This window comes from Oncorhynchus kisutch, linkage group LG14 (genome assembly GCF_002021735.2).
Source record: "Oncorhynchus kisutch isolate 150728-3 linkage group LG14, Okis_V2, whole genome shotgun sequence".
NCBI lineage: Eukaryota > Metazoa > Chordata > Actinopteri > Salmoniformes > Salmonidae > Oncorhynchus > Oncorhynchus kisutch.
Window position 1 is genome coordinate 8,773,153 of NC_034187.2, and position 21,404 is coordinate 8,794,556.

At 45.3% G+C, this 21,404-nt stretch overlaps 1 protein-coding gene across 1 annotated transcript in view; it reads left to right on the forward strand.

The window, feature by feature from the left end:
- The window catches only part of LOC109878620 (neurexin-3a-like), a 665,512-nt gene that overhangs the window by 15,093 nt on the left and 629,015 nt on the right, over nt 1-21,404 (forward strand). The window contains exon 4 of the mRNA XM_031787765.1: nt 2,071-2,082. Within this exon, the coding sequence (XP_031643625.1) occupies nt 2,071-2,082 (12 nt within the window). The remainder of the gene's footprint in view (nt 1-2,070; nt 2,083-21,404) is intronic.

Genomic DNA, 21,404 nt, shown 5'->3' on the forward strand with positions numbered 1-21,404 from the left:
GTTCCTAGGCCGTCATTGAAAATAAGAATGTGTTCTTAACTGACTTGCCTGGTTAAATAAAGGTAAAAAAAATAAATAAAATAAAAATATTACATCATGTATTACAGTATTACATCAATATTACATCATGTTACAGTATTACATCAATATTACATCATGTTACAGTATTACATCATGTTACAGTATTACATCAGTATTACATCATGTTACAGTATTACATCAATATTACATCATGTTACAGTATTACATCAATATTACATCAATATTACATCATGTTACAGTATTACATCATGTTACAGTATTACATCAATATTACATCATGTTACAGTATTACATCAATATTACATCAATATTACATCATGTTACAGTATTACATCAATATTACATCAATATTACATCATGTTACAGTATTACATCAATATTACATCATGTTACAGTATTACATCAATATTACATCAATATTACATCATGTTACAGTATTACATCAATATTACATCATGTTACAGTATTACATCAATATTACATCAATGTTACATCAATATTACATCATGTTACAGTATTACATCATGTTACAGTATTACATCAATATTACATCATGTTACAGTATTACATCAATATTACATCAATGTTACATCATTTTACAGTGTTACATTTTATTTTATTTTTATTTTTTATTTCACCTTTATTTAACCAGGTAGGCTAGTTGAGAACAAGTTCTCATTTGCAACTGCGACCTGGCCAAGATAAAGCATAGCAGTGTGAGCATACAACAAAGAGTTACACATGGAGTAAACAATTAACAAGTCAATAACACAGTAGAAAACGAAGGGGGGGTCTATATACAATGTGTGCAAAAGGCATGAGGAGGTAGGCAAATAATTACAATTTTGCAGATTAACACTGGAGTGATAAAAGATCAGATGGTCATGTACAGGTAGAGATATTGGTGTGCAGAAGAGCAGAAAAGTAAATAAATAGAAACAGTACGGGATGAGGTAGGTGAAAAGGGTGGGCTATTTACCAATAGACTATGTACAGCTGCAGCGATCGGTTAGCTGCTCAGATAGCTGATGTTTGAAGTTGGTGAGGGAGATAAAAGTCTCCAACTTCAGCGATTTTTGCAATTCGTTCCAGTCACAGGCAGCAGAGTACTGGAACGAAAGGCGGCCATGTTACATGTTACAATGTTACAATGTTACATCAATGTTACAATGTTACATCATGTTACAATGTTACATCAATGTTACATCATGTTACAATGTTACATCAATGTTACATCATGTTACAATGTTACATCATGTTACAGTGTTACATCAATGTTACATCAATGTTACAATGTTACATCATGTTACAATGTTACATCAATGTTACAATGTTATATCATGTTACAGTGTTACATCAATGTTACATCAATGTTACAATGTTACATCGTGTTACAATGTTACATCGTGTTACACTGTTACATCAATGTTACAATGTTACATCAATGTTACAATGTTACATCGATGTTACAATGTTACATCATGTTACAATGTTACATTAACAATATCAAAAGAGGAGGAATTTGCCATCTCAGATGCAAACTAACTGAAATATTTGTATGTCCGCATGCAGATTTGAACATAAACCTAGAGTACTGCATGATGTGTGTATGCTTGTTTGTGTGTGTGTATGTGTGTGTGTGTTAATGTGTAGTGTGTGAAGGACTCTGTGGTCTGTAGTGTGGTCTGATTATACTACACTGCCAAGTTGCTACTGTGTGTTGATTTTAATATAAATATATTAATGTGTGTTTTGTACTCATTGAGCACTCTTTCACGTCAAACTATTCACTGTTGGTTTTCTCTCCTCCTCTTCCTCCTCTTCCTCCTCTTCTGCCACTGTGGATACACGACCTCTTCTCTCCTCCTCTTCCTCCTCATCCTCCTCTTCCGCCACTGTGGATACACAACCTCTTCTCTCCTCCTCTTCCTCCTCTTCTGCCACTGTGGATACACAACCTCTTCTCTCCTCCTCTTCCTCCTCTTCCTCCTCTGTGGATACACATCATCTTCTCTCCTCCTCCCCTAGCTAAAAGCAAAGGTACAGATCAGTCTTTCTTCATCCTCTCTTTAAGAAATCTTGGGCTAGATTGAGTGAGTGTCATGTCAAATACTGTATGTGTTTCTCTGTGTGTTAAACATTGCTGTGTGTGTTCTAACAACGGTCTGGAGTCGAAAGTGAAACACTCCCCTGGAGTAATGCAGTGAGTTGCTGTGTTGTGTTTGTCTCTCTGTGTGTTCTAACAACGGTCTGGAGTCGAAAGTGAAACACTCCCCTGGAGTAATGCAGTGAGTTGCTGTGTTGTGTTTGTCTCTCTGTGTGTTTATCGGCCCCTGTCTAATGGAAGCTCAACAAGGGTGCTTGGATTAAGCAAGTTAATTAAATGAACGTTCATTTAAAGTTGTAAAACAGACAGAGGGCTGTCTGAGTCTAAATGAGTGAAGGAGGCATTGGAGCTGTAAATATGTTGAGTACAGGATTACTGGATTACAGATTGGGTTTTGGGTTTTGGGAAGACAGGCTCTCAGTTTGATGACTATAGGTTGGGAGATATTTGAATGATGTTCAGGAATGATGTTTTCCCATTTGACCAGTTTCTCCTCCATTGTCTGAAGTGGATTATGTGGATTAGGATGTGATAATCTGCTTTTGGTCCGTCTGTTTTCAAACCTGAAATACAATGTAGTGTCGGACCTTAACAACTACAATGTATGACGTGGTGCTGCAATATGATTTAATCCATCTCTTGTGAGATATAGAGGACAGGGAGGGGTAGAGAGAGGGGTGAGGATGGAGAGGACAGGGAGGGGTAGAGAGAGGGGTGAGGATGGAGAGGACAGGGAGGGATAGAGAGAGGGGTGAGGATGGAGAGGACAGGGAGGGGTAGACAGAGGGGTGAGGATGGAGAGGACAGGGAGGGGTAGACAGAGGGGTGAGGATGGAGAAGACAGGGAGGGGCAGACAGAGGGGTGAGGATGGAGAGGACAGGGAGGTGTAGACAGAGGGTTAGTTTAAGAGAGAAGTTAGGGATATAGAGTGAGATGGAGGGGAGAGAGATGAAGGGGAGAGAGCGAGAGCGTGCGAGAGAGAGAGAAAGAAAGAGAAAGTGAAAGAGAGAGAGAAAGTGAAAGAGAGAGAGAGAGTGTTATTAATATATATCTAGAGAGGGAGAGAGAGAGAGAGAGAGAGAGAGAGTGAGAGAGAGAGTGATATTAATATATATCCAGAGAGAGAGAGAGAGAGAGAGAGAGAGAGAAGGTCACAGTTAGTTGACCAGGGACACACACTTTAATAGAAGTGTTCTATTTTTAGTTTGTCACACACACACACACACACACACACACACACACACACACACACACACACACACACACACACACACACACACACACACACGCACACACACACACACACACACACACACACACACACACACACACACACACACACACACACACACACACACACACATACATATGCTGATTTAGTCATGGCCTGGGATTGGGGCTGCCTTGGGGAGATCCCCACTGGGACACATCCTGGCTGTGTCTGGCTCTCTGAATGGCTGCCTGCCTGCGAGAAGACAGAATATACCTTCTAATAAAGCCTAACCTGCTTTATGAAATCTCTGTACGTCCTTTTATCATGAACAAAACACATGTTTTTGGCCATAATCAAGTCTTTAGCCTTGATTGCTAAAATGATTCATGTGCAGACAATCATTTGGAATTTGGGTTGGTAAATGTGCAGGCACGACCGAGTCCCACCAATTGGCCTCTTGGAAAACTGCTATGAGCACACACCAGAGAGATATGTGTACCCTGAAAAAGGTGTGTGGTTTTCAATGAACCCTGTACGTTCACACCATAGTGACTGTTTTACAGTGAGAGACTGATGAACCAGAGGAACGTGAAGCACTAGCTGCCTCTGTTCTGCTCTGACTGACTTCACTGTAACACCCTCACAGCTCCCTGAACATTCACAAGGGATAAAATTAGCTTGAAAGTAAAGAAATGCCCAGCTGTCACATTATCAATTAAAACGCAGTGTCACTTTCTTTAGTAAGGGAAACCAGACTGTGGAGTCATAGAATGCTATTGGCCGACAATAATATGCAATACTCTTCTCTTCCCAATGAAGTAAAGAGCCTTACTCCCCGTCCCTAACCCAAAAGGAAACCCAGAGAGGTACACTAAGCCCCAGTGTTTTATCAACATCTTCACCCTGTGCTGACTGGTTCCCTCTCTCCTTCCTCCTCCTCTCTCTCTCCTTCCCTCCTCCTCCACTCTCTCTCCTTCCCTCCTCCTCCTCTCTCTCTCCTTCCCTCCTCCTCCTCTCTCTCTCCTTCCCTCCTCATCCTCTCTCTCCTTCCCTCCTCCTCTTCCCTCTCTCCTTCCCTCCCCTTCCTCTCTCTCTCATTTCCTCCTCCTCCTCTCTCTCTCCTTCCCTCCTCCTCCTCTCTCTCTCCTTCCCTTCTCCTCTTCCCTCTCTCCTTCCCTCCCCTTCCTCTCTCTCTCATTCCCTCCTCCTCCTCTCTCTCTCCTTCCCTCCTCCTCCTCCCTCTCTCCTTCCTTACTCATCTTCCCTCCCCCTCCTCTCTCTCCCATTCCCTCCTCCTCCTCTGTCTCTCCTTCCCTCCTCCTCCTCCTCTCTCTCTCCTTCCCTACTCATCTTCCCTACTCCTCTCTCTCCTTCCCTCCTCCTCCTCCCTCTCCTTCCCTACTCCTCTTCCCTCTCTCATTCCCTCCTCCTCCTCTCTCTCTCCTTCTATACTCATCTTCCCTCCTCCTCCTATCTCTCTCCTTCCCTACTCATCTGCCCTACTCCTCCTTCCCTCTCTCCTTCTCTCTCCTTCCTCACTTCTCCACCTCCTCCTTCCCTACTCCTCCTCTCTCTCTCCTTCCATCTCTCCTTCCCTTTTCCTCCTCCTCTTCCTCTTTACCTCTCTCCTTCCCTCAATTCTCCTGTCTGTCTCACTTCCTGCTTCCTGTGTTTAATCTCACCACGAGAAGGCAGACATTATTACCCATCAGCCCCCCTGTCAGCTCCTGTTAAGCAGACAGGATCTCCATTCCGGCTCTATTTGCATCCAACACAGGATACAGGAAGACAAAGATGGAATCACAGAAGGAGAGAGAGAGACAGTGCAGCACCCAGCCTCACCTTACTAGAATCTGAAGTCCAAATGTCTACTGTTTGCTGATGATCTGGTGCTTCTGTCACCAACCAAGGAGGGCCTACAGCAGCACCTAGATCATCTGCAAAGATTCTGCCAGACCTGGGCACAGACAGTAAATCTCAGGAAGACAAAAATAATGGCGTTCCAAAAAAGGTCCAGTTGCAAGGACAACAAATACAAATTCCATCTAGACACTGTTGCCCTACAGCACACAAAACACTATACATACCTCGGCCTAAACATCAGCGCCACAGGTAAGGGCGCTGATGTTTAGGCTGAGAAGGGCCTTCTATGCCATCAAAAGGAACATAAAATTCATCATACCAATTAGCATCTGGCTAAAAATACTTGAATCAGTTATAGAACCCATTGCCCTTTATGGTTGTGAGGTCTGGGGTCCGATCACCAACCAAGAATTCACAAAATGGGTCAAAGTCCAAATTGAGACTCTGCACGCAGAATTCTGCTAAAATATCCTCCATGTGCAACGTAGAACACCAAATAATGCATGCAGTGTATGACCATATTAGAAACAGATTTTTCCCTCAGATTACACAGACCCACAAAGAATTTCGAAAACATACACAGTTTTGATAAACTCCCATATCTACTGGGTGAAATGCCACAGTGTGCCATCACAGCAGCAATATGTGTGACCTGTTGCCACAAGAAAAGGGCAACCAGTGAAGAACAAACACCATTGTAGATATAACCCATATTTATTTTCCCCTTTAGTACTTTAACTATTCGTTACAACGCTGCATATAGACATAATATGACATTTGAAATGTCTTTAGTCTTTAGGAACTTCTGTGAACGCAATGTTTACTGTTCATTTCTATTGTTTATTTCACTTTTATTTATTGTCTACTTCGCATAGGTTTCCCATGCCAATAAAGCCCTCGAATTGAAATTGAATTGAAATTGAATTGAAATTGAATTAAGAGAGCAAGAGACAGAGACAGACAGACAGACAGACAGACAGACAGACAGACAGACAGACAGACAGACAGACAGACAGACAGACAGACAGACAGACAGACAGACAGACAGACAGACAGACAGACAGACAGACAGACAGACAGACAGACAGACAGACAGACAGACAGACAGACAGACAGACAGACAGAGATAGAGAGAGAGACTCATCTGGAGTAATTCTATTACAATGCTCTCAATGTAATTCTCTCAAAAAATATCTCTCTCCTCTTCCCCCTCTCTTCTTCCCTCTCTCTCTCTCCTCTTCCCCCTCTCTCCTCTTCCCCTCTCTCTCCTCTTCCCCCTCTCTTCTTCCCCCCTGTCTCCTCTTCCTCTTCTCCTTCTCTTCTCTTCCCCCTTCTCTTCTCTTCCCCCTCTCTCCTCTTCCCCCCTGTCTCCTCTTCCTCTTCCCCCTCTCTCCTCTTCCCCCTGTCTCCTCTTCCCCCTGTCTCCTCTTCCCCTTCTCTTCTCTTCCCCCTGTCTCCTCTTCCCCCTCTCTTCTTCCCTCTCTCTCTCTCCTCTTCCCCCTCTCTCCTCTTCCCCCTCTCTTCTTCCCCCCTGTCTCCTCTTCCTCTTCCCCTTCTCTTCTCTTCCCCCTTCTCTTCTCTTCCCCCTCTCTTCTCTTCCCCCTGTCTCCTCTTCCCCCTCTCTTCTCTTCCCCCTGTCTCCTCTTCCCCCTCTCTTCTCTTCCCCCTCTCTTCTCTTCCCCCCTGTCTCCTCTTCCCCCTCTCTTCTCTTCCCCCCTGTCTCCTCTTCCCCCTCTCTTCTCCTCCCCCCTGTCTCCTCTTCCCCCTCTCTTCTCTTCCCCCCTGTCTCCTCTTCCTCTTCCCCCTCTCTCCTCTTCCCCCTGTCTCCTCTTCCCCCTCTCTCCTCTTCCCCCTCTCTTCTCTTCCCCCTGTCTCCTCTTCCCCCTCTCTTCTCTTCCCCCCTGTCTCATCTTCCTCTTCCCCCTCTCTTCTCTTCCCCCTGTCTCCTCTTCCCCCTCTCTCCTCTTCCCCCTCTCTCCTCTTCCCCCCTTCTCTCCCTCTCCTCTGACAGTTTCCCAGCACCAGCAGGCTGTGGTGTGATTCATGTTGTGTTATAATTCTCTATAAGCTTTGTCAGGATAGATTTCAATATGTCTTAACTGCTCTGACAGTGCTGAGGTCAGGGAAAGATTACATTCAGCTGGTTTCATATAGAGGGCACAGTTCTACCCTCCTCTCACGGGCACCCTATAACTATGTCATACGTACCATTACAGGTTATGGACCTGTGTGTCTGTTGGTAAGATCATGGCATTATCATTGAGAGGGTTGTGGGTTCAATTCCCACTGAGGCCAAAAATGCGAACCTGTATGCACTCGCTTTTTGTTGCAAGTCGGAAATGGTTTCAGTCGTTTTTGCACCATTCATTTCCCCCAAATACATTTTTGAAACACCTCAAATAAGGTCTGTATTAGGTGTAGGTTTACCCTGTCATGGTGTTTTCATAACCATGTAAATCTCTTTCAGATTTGAAAATGCCAACTAGCATCAAAGTAGATGTTATACAAGCTAATGCACATCGTCTCTAGCTGACAGGCATTGTGTCAATTTAAAACTTGCACAAGACAGTTCACAGAATTATCAATTTTAAAGAAATGTAGCCAATTTATTCATTACTACATTTGGCTAACATCAGATAGTTGATCCAGAGATTCTTGACTTTGCCTGGATTCGGCAGTCTCATCAAGACCACCGTGGCATTTGTAGTTCCACGTTAGCAGCTAATTACCATTGCATTTTTGGGGAGTAAATACAGGTGAATATATTGATTAAAAGTCACCTTGTCCTAGAGAGATTTACACAGTTATCAAAACATCACGACAGGGAAAGCCTACACGGAACACAGTCCTTATTTTAAGTGTTTCTAAAAAAGAATGGTGGAAAAACTATTGGAACCATTTCCCTGTTCGAACACTAGGTTTTATGGGTATTATGACACATACTGTGGTGTTCTATAAGTTGGGCCTTCCATCGTTCACTATGAACTGAACTGAGTGTTTACAGGCAGTAGGGCTTGTCATCATTCACTTTGAACTGGACTGAGTGTTTACAGGCAGTAGGGCCTGTCATCATTCACTATGAACTGGACTGTGTGTTTACAGGCAGTAGGGCCTGTCATCATTCACTATGAACTGGACTGTGTGTTTACAGGCAGTAGGGCTTGTCATCATTCACTATGAACTGGACTGTGTGTTTACAGGCAGTAGGGCCTGTCATCATTCACTATGAACTGGACTGTGTGTTTACAGGCAGTAGGGCCTGTCATCATTCACTATGAACTGGACTGTGTGTTTACAGGCAGTAGGGCCTGTCATCATTCACTATGAACTGGACTGTGTGTTTACAGACACTATGAACTGGACTGTGTGTTTACAGGCAGTAGGGCCTGTCATCATTCACTGTGAACTGGACTGTGTGTTTACAGGCAGTAGGGCCTGTCATCATTCACTGTGAACTGGACAGTGTGTTTACAGGCAGTAACAACAGCGTGACTTTGGATCATTAGAACACATTCTCTAAAATCCACAAAATACACCTGAATGGATTTCTACAAATATGTAAATATACCGGGAGTCCTCTTACATATGGTAATGTCACAGTCCTAATGATCAAACAACCATGAAAAGGTACAGTGCCTTGCGAAAGTATTCAGCCCCCTTGAACTTTGCGACCTTTTGCCACATTTCAGGCTTCAAACATAAAGATATAAAACTGTATTTTTTTGTGAAGAATCAACAACAAGTGGGACACAATCATGAAGTGGAACGACATTTATTGGATATTTCAAACTTTTTTAACAAATCAAAAACTGAAAAATTGGGCGTGCAAAATTATTCAGCCCCCTTAAGTTAATACTTTGTAGCGCCACTGTAGGTTATATTTCCCTCAGTTATCTATGCACATCCAACAACAACAACTAATGCTAGCCAGAGCGAGATAAGCTAAACATCTATATTAGTATAGTAAATAGAAATCAATATTAGGGGGAAAAGTCAGTCACTCACCCACTCCTCCAATGGCATCACATCCTCCCAGCAGTTAGTTTGCTAGCTAATGTTTGGCTCTGTGTTTTTAGCTTACCAATTTTTTTTTGCTATCTACGTAAATAGATACACTAGCCTAAGGGTGTCAAACTCAATCAAGCCACGGGCCATATTGAAAAAATACAACAAATTTATGCGCCTGACGTAGACTATTTGTTTTTACAAAGAAAATTGCATCTGCGACCCAAACTGGCAATTGTTTTATTATAAAACATATGGCACTTTATAATGTCCATTTATGTACATAAGATGCTGTACATAGCATTTTGACATATTTAAACAAAATAAGAAATACTTCATATTTGTCTTTGCTGCTAATAAAATGTATTTAATAACTCAAAATATCGGAAATGTAGCTGTATTTGTTGTAACTTTAAACTTAAAACATGTTTTTCATATTTTTTCACAGCATGGATCACTGGTGCGGTTGAATGCAGAATTGCTGTGGAGCACTCAAAACGTATTATAATTGTGGAGCCAGCCTACTGCTCAAATGTTGCTGTAACAGTCCTACATGTTTCTTCTTTGCCTGATATTTTGTTGCAGGTTTAGTTTTTTTGAGTTATTCATTGTCAAGTTTTCAAGCCAGACTGAAACATTTTTAGTAGCCTAGCTGGGACTGCGGCATGTGTCTGTACACACTTTCCCTAAGCTGCGCTTTGTAAACGGGACACACGAAAGCAATTGAAGTTGAATTCACAGAGGCGAGTGCAACAGGCTGTAATTTCATAAAGTAGATGACTTAACCGTTGACTTAACCGTTGACTTAACCGTTGACTTAACCGTTGACTTAACCGTTGACTTAACCGTTGACTTAATCGTTGACTTGCTTGAATTTCCTATTTTTGGCCCACGGGCCTTTTGTTTGACACTTGGTGCCCTAGCAAATGATCCACGTTAAGACTGACTTGTGATTATTGCCCTTTGTTTGTTTGTGTTAACATTAGTAGGGTCCTCCATTTTTGTTAAAAATATTGAGTCATTGAAACTGAAACTGCATCCGACTGTGTGGAGGCAGCAACCAATGTACCAGACCAGCTGTGATTTACAACCTGATAGCAATATTTTTGGGACCCTTCAAGAAATATATTGGTGAACTATATGAACCATGCATTGAACTGCATCCATCTATTCCGACAACAATGTCTTAGTGTCATGGAACGCTGAGTCAAATAGAACATAGAACACATAGAACATATAGTCAAATAGAACATAGAACACATAGAACATATAGTCAAATAGAACATAGAACACATAGAACATATAGTCAAATAGAACATAGAACATATAGAACATATAGTCAAATAGAACATAGAACATATAGAACATATAGTCAAATAGAACATAGAACATATAGAACATATAGTCAAATAGAACATAGAACATATAGAACATATAGTCAAATAGAACATAGAACATATAGAACATATAGTCAAATAGAACATAGAACATATAGAACATATAGTCAAATAGAACATAGAACATATAGAACATATAGTCAAATAGAACATAGAACATATAGAACATATAGTCAAATAGAACATAGAACATATAGAACATATAGTCAAATAGAACATAGAACACATAGAACACATAGTCAAATAGAACATATTTTAAAACCTGATAAAGTTGGTTTTGAAGCAATAGTTGATATTTTTAACTGATATTATGATTCTCTTGTTTGTTTCATATCTGCAAAGTGTTTAAAACACTGTCAGTTCCTCTTCAAGGTGCTGTAAAGTGGTAAATATACAGTATGCATGAATGATTAAGTTGCTTTGGATAAATAGCATATATTATTATTATTATATTACTTAAAGGCAATATGTCTGCATTGTGTAACCGGTGGTAACTCAGTGATATCAGTGAATGTTCTGTTATCATAGCAGAGTGAAACTGGTAGTAGTGTGATTGTGGACAGTTGTCTTTTCTATGGTTGACTGACTGATGCTGTAATACAGCCATGAGAGAGAGATTACATTACTTTGGCCTCTGTGTCTATGGCCCTTTAGGATGACAATGGCCCCCTCCTATCCACAGGGCAAGAGTGGTCACTGAATGGTTTGATGAGCAGGACAATGATGAAAACCATATGCCATGGCAGTCTCAGTCACCAGATCTCAACCCAATTGAACACTTATGGGAGATCAGAAGCCACTCCTGAGACAGTGTTTTCCACCATCATCAGCAAAACACCAAATGATGGAATTTCTCCTGGAAGAATGGTGTCGCATCCCTCCGATAGAATTCCAGACACTTGTAGAATCTATGCCAGGGTTCATTGAAGACGTTCTGACTCCTGATGGCACAACGACCTATTAAGACACTTTAAGTTGGTGTTTCCTTTTGTCAGGGGTAGAGAGGGGACATAGAGACAGACTGGGTAGAGAGGGGACGTAGAGACAGACTGGGTAGAGAGGGGACGTAGAGACAGACTGGGTAGAGAGGGGACGTAGAGACAGACTGGGTAGAGAGGGGACGTAGAGACAGACTGAGTAGAGAGGGGACGTAGAGACAGACTGGGTAGAGAGGGGACGTAGAGACAGACTGGGTAGAGAGGGGACGTAGAGACAGACTGGGTAGAGAGGGGACGTAGAGACAGACTGGGTAGAGAGGGGACGTAGAGACAGACTGAGTAGAGAGGGGATGTAGAGACAGACTGGGTAGAGAGGGGACGTAGAGACAGACTGGGTAGAGAGGGGACATAGAGACAGGCTGGGTAGAGAGGGGACATAGAGACAGACTGGGTAGAGAGGGGACGTAGAGACAGACTGGGTAGAGAGGGGACGTAGAGACAGGCTGGGTAGAGAGGGGACATAGAGACAGACTGGGTAGAGAGGGGACGTAGAGACAGACTGGGTAGAGAGGGGACGTAGAGACAGGCTGGGTAGAGAGGGGACATAGAGACAGGCTGGGTAGAGAGGGGACATAGAGACAGACTGGGTAGAGAGGGGACATAGAGACAGACTGGGTAGAGAGGGGACATAGAGACAGGCTGGGTAGAGAGGGGACATAGAGACAGGCTGGGTAGAGAGGGGACGTAGAGACAAGCTGGGTAGAGAGGGGACATAGAGACAGGCTGGGTAGAGAGGGGACGTAGAGACAGACTGGGTAGAGAGGGGACATAGAGACAGACTGGGTAGAGAGGGGACGCAGAGACAGGCAGGGTAGAGAGGGGACGTAGAGATAGACTGGGTAGAGAGGGGATGTAGAGACAGACTGGGTAGAGAGGGGACATAGAGACAGACTTGGTAGAGAGGGGACATAGAGACCGGCTGGGTAGAGAGGGGACATAGAGACAGGCTGGGTAGAGAGGGGACATAGAGACAGACTGGGTAGAGAGGGGACATAGAGACAGGCTGGGTAGAGAGGGGACATAGAGACAAGCTGGGTAGAGAGGGGACATAGAGACAGGCTGGGTAGAGAGGGGACGTAGAGACAGACTGGGTAGAGAGGGGACATAGAGACAGGCTGGGTAGAGAGGGGACATAGAGACAGGCTGAGTAGAGAGGGGACACAGAGACAGGCTGGATAGAGAGGGGACATAGAGACAGGCTGGGTAGAGAGGGGACATAGAGACAGGCTGGGTAGAGAGGGGACATAGAGACAGGCTGGGTAGAGAGGGGACATAGAGACAGGCTGGGTAGAGAGGGGACACAGAGACAGACTGGGTAGAGAGGGGACATATAGACAGGCAGGTAGGAGAGGGGACATATAGACAGGCTGGGTAGAGAGGGAACATAGAGACAGGATGGGTAGAGAGGGGACATAGAGACAGGCTGGTTAGAGAGGGGACATAGAGACAGGCTGGTTAGAGAGGGAACATAGAGACCGGATGGGTAGAGAGGGGACATAGAGACAGGCTGGTTAGAGAGGGGACATAGAGACAGGCTGGTTAGAGAGGGGACACAGAGACAGGTTGGGTAGAGAGGGGACACAGAGACAGACATGTACGCACCTCTGTGTGTGTGTGTGTGTGTTTGCTCTTTGTGTGGTGAGGAGAGGAGAGGAGATTGATTGATGTTCTCAGGGGACAGAGATGAACTCACTCACTGGGTAATGAATTGCAGAGACATTATGCAAATTGTATGCTAATTATCTAATCATGTTTGATTGCATTAAGGAGGTCTCTCTTCTTGCTAACCTTGAGGAGACATTAATAATCAAATGCTGATCAGTACTGGGTCTGGGACTCTCTCTTCTTGCTAACCTTGATGAGACATTAATAATCAAATGCTGATCAGTACTGGGTCTGGGACTCTCTCTTCTTGCTAACCTTGATGAGACATTAATAATCAAATGCTGATCAGTACTGGGTCTGGGACTCTCTCTTCTTGCTAACCTTGAGGAGACATTAATAATCAAATGCTGATCAGTACTGGGTCTGGGACTCTCTCTTCTTGCTAACCTTGATGAGACATTAATAATCAAATGCTGATCAGTACTGGGTCTGGGACTCTCTCTTCTTGCTAACCTTGATGAGACATTAATAATCAAATGCTGATCAGTACTGGGTCTGGGACTCTCTCTTCTTGCTAACCTTGATGAGACATTAATAATCAAATGCTGATCAGTACTGGGTCTGGGACTCTCTCTTCTCTCACACACTCTCACGCACGCACACGGACACACACACACACACACACACACACAGTTGGGCTGTCTCGTTGGGCTGTCTCGTTGGTCTGGCTCATTGGGCTGGCTCGTTGGGCTGGCTTGTAGGGCTGGCTCGTTGGGCTGGCTCGTTGGGCTGGCTCGCTGGGCTGGCTCGTTGGGCTGGCTCATTGGACTGGCTCGTTGGGCTGGCTCGTTGGGCTGGCTCGTTGGGTAGACTGGATCCAGAGTATCCTTCGATACTGGGCTGCAACGTCTCTCGGGGGTGTTTGAGATGCTGCAGACTGTGGAGAACCTCTTCCACGGCCATCCCCAGTTGAGCCAGCTGGTCATGGTGTTGACGTAGAAGGTACCCTTGTTCGACGACCGTTGGAGAGATTTCCGACTTTCCTGCTGCTTCCGTGGTTTGAGTTGGTAAGCAGGAAGCAGGTGCAGTGTAAGGGGTGCGTACTGGTGGCAGAGAAGTCAGGTGCAGGAGAGCAAAAACGGTGTTTCCAACGGAGCAGTAACCTGTTAAAGATAGGGCCGACTACTGCCCCCTTTGGAGGAATTGCGTGCCCATAGTAAACAGGAAAAAAATCTGTTCCAGCTGAACGTGGGAACCCTAACCCGTCAACAGGTTTTGATAATAAAAACCACCGGAATCAGAACAAACAATCAATGGGTACAAAACCCGTCGCACACCAGATAAACGTGCACAAAGCACTTACAATAAACAACTCCGGACAAGGACATGGGGGGAACAGAGGGTTAAATACACAACATGTAATGATGGAATTGAAACCAGGTGTGTGGGAAGACAAGACAAAACAAATGGAAAATGAAAAGTGGATCGATGATGGCTAGAAGACCGGCGACGCCGACCGCCGAACGCCGCCCGAACAAGGAGAGGAACCAACTTCGGTGGAAGATGTGACATGAAGGAGGAAGCATGTGAAGGTGAAACGTTTAATAAAACAACAAAGCCAGTAACAAAACAATTCCATAAGGAGCCGGTAAACAACACGCCGGTAAACAACACGCCGGTAAACAACACGCCGGTAAACAACACGCCGGTAAACAACACGCCGGTAAACAACACGCCGGTAAACAACACGCAGGTAAACAACACCCCGGTAAACAACACCCCGGTAAACAACACCCCAGTAAACAACACTCTGGTAAACAACACCCCGGTAAACAACACTCTGGTAAACAACACCCTGGTAAACAACACCCCGGTAAACAACACCCCGGTAAACAACACCCCGGTAAACAACACTCTGGTAAACAACACTCTGGTAAACAACACCCCGGTAAACAACACCCCGGTAAACAACACCCCGGTAAACAACACACCGGTAAACAACACTCTGGTAAACAACACTCTGGTAAACAACACCCCGATAAAAACGAACAATACCAACTGGTGAGAAAACATAAGGGAGCGACACATAAAGGGGAGGAAATGATGAAGGTGATGCAGTCCAGGTGTGAATCCATAATGATTAACAGGTGTGCGTAATGATGCATCCCAGGACTGGTGGATAGTATTCCTGAGACGTCGTATGCCGGAGGGGAGGAGCAGGAGAAGATGTGACAGATTGCACTACCAACGTTTCTTCATGGCACCTGGTGTATTCTGCTATTGTAACTCTCAACAGTAAATTGAGGACCGACTGAGTTCCTATTTTGTGTTTTGTACTTTTATATAGTTGGTGGGGGGCCACTAACCTCCATGGGGACCTACGCACCTAGTCTGTGTATAGGCAGAGGCAGCACTGCACACACGCTCACACACTCTCTGTGTGACAGAGAAGGACAGACAGGGACAAAGTTACAAATGGGGATAGCGAGTGACAGATAGGGACAGATAGGGACAGAGAGTGACAGATTGGGACAGATAGGGACAAATAGGGACAGAGAGTGACAGATAGGACAGAGAGTGACAGATGTGGACAGAGAGTGAGAGATGGGAACAGTTAGGGACTGATAGGACAGAGAGTGACAGATGGGGACAGAGAGTGACAGAGAGTGACAGAGAGAGACAGAGAGTGACAGAGAGTGACAGAGAGTGACATATGGGGACAGATAGGGACATATGGTGACAGAGAGTGACAGAGAGTGACAGAGAGTGACAGAGAGGGACAGAGAGTGACAGATGGGGACAGAGAGTGACAGAGAGTGACAGAGAGGGACAGAGAGTGACAGAGAGTGACAGATGGGGACAGATCGTGACAGATCGTGACAGATGGAGACAGAGAGGGACAGATAGGGACAGGGAAGGTGTGTATTTGTGTGCGTAGTGTGTGTATGTGTGTGTGTGTGTGCGGGCGCATGTGTGTGTGTGTGTGTGTGTGTGTGTCAGGGGGCCTCTCAGAGTAAAACAGCTGTTTGTGTATTACAGCGTCGTATTAGTCCAGGATTGCTCTATGTTTAAGCTGGACTTCCAGACCAGAGCCAGGGGAGATTGGGAAGGGAAAAGGTCAATCATCTCATATTAACTCTCCTTCAATATTATCTGGCCTTATTTCTCAGGGACATGGGATTATTACCTTGAGTCAGGGAGCCTCAGCTTGTCACTTTAAAACAGAGTTTTTTGCGCATTACATTTTGGAGAGTGAGTCCTTTCCCACCTTCCTCCAGATTTGTCACTTTTCTAAATCTTCGATTCTTCAAATACAGAGTGTTTGTCAGCTGTTCATTGGACCCTGTCTGGCACAGTGTGTGTGTGTGTGTGTGTGTGTGTGTGTGTGTGTGTGTGTGTGTGTGTGTGTGTGTGTGTGTGTGTGTGTGTGTGTGTGTGTGTGTGTGTGTTGCTGCTCCGCTGGTGTGTGTGACAGGAAGGTGACAGGCGATTTGTGTGTGAGACACTGATAATGAAATGGTTATCTTGGAGGTTGAACGGTAGATAATTCCATTTACTCCCGTAATCCTCCAGTAGATGTGTCTCTGTCAGCCAACCAGCAGGCAGGCACATCCGCTGTAACGGTGGAGGAACCTCAGCCTAGTGTGAATGCCATCCTGCACCTCTTGCCCCCCCCCCCCCCCCCTCTCTCTGTCTCTCTCTCTCTTTCTCTCTCTCTCTCTCTCTCTCTCTCTCTCATTGGTTTTCCTGATAGTTTTTGCTGATCTTCATAACCTAAAGCACAAGAAGTGCTTCCGGCGCCGACAGAGATGGCCGCCTCGCTTCGCGTTCCTAGGAAACTATGCAGTTTTTTGTTTTTTTTACGTGTTATTTCTTACATTAGTACCCCAGGTCATCTTAGGTTTCATTACATACAGTCGAGAAGAACTACTGAATATAAGATCAGCGTCAACTCACCACCAGTACGACCAAGAATATGTTTTTCGCGACGCGGATCCTGTGTTCTGCCTTACAAACGGGACTGCGGAATGGATTCCATGCAGCGACCCAAAAAAACGACTCAGAAAAAGAGGGAAACGAGGCGGTCTTCTGGTCAGACTCCGGAGACGGGCACACCGTGCACCACTCCCTAGCATTCTTCTTGCCAATGTCCAGTCTCTTGACAACAAGGTTGATGAAATCCGAGCAAGGGTAGCATTCCAGAGGGACATCAGAGACTACAACGTTCTTTGCTTCACGGAAACATGGCTCACTGGAGAGACGCTATCCGAGGCGGTGCAGCCAACGGGTTTCTCCACGCATCGCGCCGACAGAAACAAACATCTTTCTGGTAAGAAGAGGGGCGGGGGCGTATGCCTTATGGCTAACGTGACATGGTGTGATGAAAGAAACATACAGGAACTCAAATCCTTCTGTTCACCTGATTTAGAATTCCTCACAATCAAATCTAGACCGCATTATCTACCAAGAGAATTCTCTTCGATTATAATCACAGCCGTATATATTCCTGCCAAGCAGACACATCGATGGCTCTGAACGAACTTTATTTAACTCTCTGCAAACTGGAAACGATTTATCCGGAGGCTGCATTCATTGTAGCTGTGGATTTTAACAAGTCTAATCTGAAAACAAGACTCCCTAAATTTTATCAGCATATCGATTGCGCAACCAGGGGTGGAAAGACCTTGGATCATTGTTACTCTAACTTCCGCGACGCATATAAGGCCCTGCCCCGCCCCCCTTTCGGAAAAGATGACCACGACTCCATTTTGTTGATCCCTGCCTACAGACAGAAACTAAAACAAGAGGCTCCCACGCTGAGGTCTGTCCAACGCTGGTCCGACCAAGCTGACTCCACACTCCAAGACTGCTTCCATCACGTGGACTGGGACATGTTTCGTATTGCGTCAGATAACAATATTGACGAATACGCTGATTCGGTGTGCGAGTTCATTAGAACGTGCGTTGAAGATGTCGTTCCCATAGCAACGATTAAAACATTCCCTAACCAGAAACCGTGGATTGATGGCAGCATTCGTGTGGAACTGAAAGCGCGAACCACTGCTTTTAATCAGGGCAAGGTGTCTGGCAACATGACCGAATACAAACAGTGCAGCTATTCCCTCCGCAAGGCTATCAAACAAGCTAAGCGTCAGTACAGAGACAAAGTAGAATCTCAATTCAACGGCTCAGACACAAGAGGCATGTGGCAGGGTCTACAGTCAATCACGGACTACAGGAAGAAATCCAGCCCAGTCACGGACCAGGATGTCTTGCTCCCAGGCAGACTAAATAACTTTTTTGCCCGCTTTGAGGACAATACAGTGCCACTGACACGGCCTGCAACGAAAACATGCGGTCTCTCTTTCACTGCAGCCGAGGTGAGTAAGACATTTAAACGTGTTAACCCTCGCAAGGCTGCAGGCCCAGACGGCATCCCCAGCCGCGCCCTTAGAGCATGCGCAGACCAGCTGGCCGGTGTGTTTACGGACATATTCAATCAATCCCTATACCAGTCTGCTGTTCCCACATGCTTCAAGAGGGCCACCATTGTTCCTGTTCCCAAGAAAGCTAAGGTAACTGAGCTAAACGACTACCGCCCCGTAGCACTCACATCCGTCATCATGAAGTGCTTTGAGAGACTAGTCAAGGACCATATCACCTCCACCCTACCTGACACCCTAGGCCCACTCCAATTTGCTTACCGCCCAAATAGGTCCACAGACGATGCAATCTCAACCACACTGCACACTGCCCTAACCCATCTGGACAAGAGGAATACCTATGTGAGAATGCTGTTCATCGACTACAGCTCGGCATTCAACACCATAGTACCCTCCAAGCTCGTCATCAAGCTCGAGACCCTGGGTCTCGACCCCGCCCTGTGCAACTGGGTACTGGACTTCCTGACGGGCCACCCCCAGGTGGTGAGGGTAGGCAACAACATCTCCTCCCCGCTGATCCTCAACACTGGGGCCCCACAAGGGTGCGTTCTGAGCCCTCTCCTGTACTCCCTGTTCACCCACGACTGCGTGGCCACGCACGCCTCCAACTCAATCATCAAGTTTGAGGACGACACAACAGTGGTAGGCTTGATTACCAAATCAAATCAAATCAAATTTATTTATATAGCCCTTCGTACATCAGCTGATATCTCAAAGTGCTGTACAGAAACCCAGCCTAAAACCCCAAACAGCAAGCAATGCAGGTGTAGAAGCACCAACAGGTGTACCAACAACGACGAGACGGCCTACAGGGAGGAGGTGAGGGCCCTCGGAGTGTGGTGTCAGGAAAATAACCTCACACTCAACGTCAACAAAACTAAGGAGATGATTGTGGACTTCAGGAAACAGCAGAGGGAACACCCCCCTATCCACATCGATGGAACAGTAGTGGAGAGGGTAGCAAGTTTTAAGTTCCTCGGCATACACATCACAGACAAACTGAATTGGTCCACTCACACAGACAGCATCGTGAAGAAGGCGCAGGAGCGCCTCTTCAACCTCAGGAGGCTGAAGAAATTCGGCTTGTCACCAAAAGCACTCACAAACTTTTACAAATGCACAATCAAGAGTGTGTGTGTGTGCATGAGGGTGTTTGTGATTGTGTGTGTGTGTGTATGTATGCATGAGGGTGTTTGTGATTGTGTGTGTGTGTGTGTGTGTGTGTGCATGAGGGTGTTTGTGATTGTGTGTGTGTGTGTGTGTATGTATGTATGCATGAGGGTGTTTGTGATTGTGTGTGTTTGAGGGTGTTTGTGATTGTGTGTGTTTGGGGGTGTTTGTGATAGTGTGTGTGACTGTGTGATTATGTGTGTATGTTTTGTGGTAGCTGTGAGAGGGCCAGATGGCAGAAGGGAATACTCTCATTGATCCTCATTACACCAACACATTACACCAGTGTGTTGGTGTGTGTGTATGTGTGTTTGAATGTGCGTGTGTGTCAGTTTCAGTGTGTGTATGTGTGTGTCTGTGTGTGACAGCAGCACCAGCTTCATCTCTATAACAAGTGTCTACCTCTGCCATGCGTGGAAGGAGCATTGATTCCCACTGAGCATCTCTCTGATCGTTGTCTTATTGGCGCAGATTCATTAGCGGGAATAAAGCTGGACTGACCTTAGAACAACCTGTAATGAGAATTGATTACCTTTGAAGCATCTCTCTGATCCCCACTGTGTTCACACAAGGCCAGGGCAGTGGTGGTGCTTGATGGGTAATGCCGTTTCCACTCCGAGAGCGGATGCACAAACAAATAAGACAATAATATATTCATGCGAAGATGCATGAAGTTCAACTGTTTATATTGTTATATTTGATGGTGTGTGTGTGTGTGTGTGCGTATCAGCCATGTGCCTGTGAGAGTGTGAGTGAAGGCTTGCTCTTGCACATAATCGATACTCCTCTCAAGCCGGCACACGGCTGCCATGGTAACTTGGCCCTCGGCCTGCGATGGCAGGGTCATTGGCATGCTGCTGCTGTGTGTATGTGTGTGTGTGTGTGTGGGTGTTTGTGTAACGTCTGCTTCCAGCTCACACTCTCAAACACGTAGATCCCCTGAACGCAGCTCACTCTCCAGATCCCACTCACCTGAATTCTGATCACCTGTTCACACACACACCTGTATATCATTATCACACACTATTTAGTTCAGTTCTTTGTGAGGTATTGTTTGTTTTGTGACACTTCTATTCGGAGCTCTGTTTTTCCCGTCATTTTATCCTCCCGTAGTGATAGTTTTGACTGCCTCACTAACGACACCTTTTGCCTTTTCCCTGCCTGTACTGTTGCCTTTTTGGACCCCTGTGTATGACCTTCTGGACCCCTGTGTATGCCCCTGGACCCAGCTACCTGCCTCCTCCTGTGGTCCTTTACCTTAAACACCTGCTGCGCCCTGCGCTTGATACGAGCTCTCTGTCTCCCATCGTGTACAGTTTGTGAGCACGTGTGAAGCACAGTGCTGCACTTGGGTTGGCTGTTGTTTATTCTGACCTCACACTCAATTGCACATGTTTATGTGGGGGACCTGTTACTCTCAGTGATAGAATACCACCTATTATCCTAAAGAAATACAGGTCTGTAGTGTATACCTCCCCTCTCTTCTGTCGTCTCCTCTCCTCTTCTGTTCTCTCCTCTCCTCTTCTGTTCTCTCCTATCCTCTTCTGTTCTCTCCTATC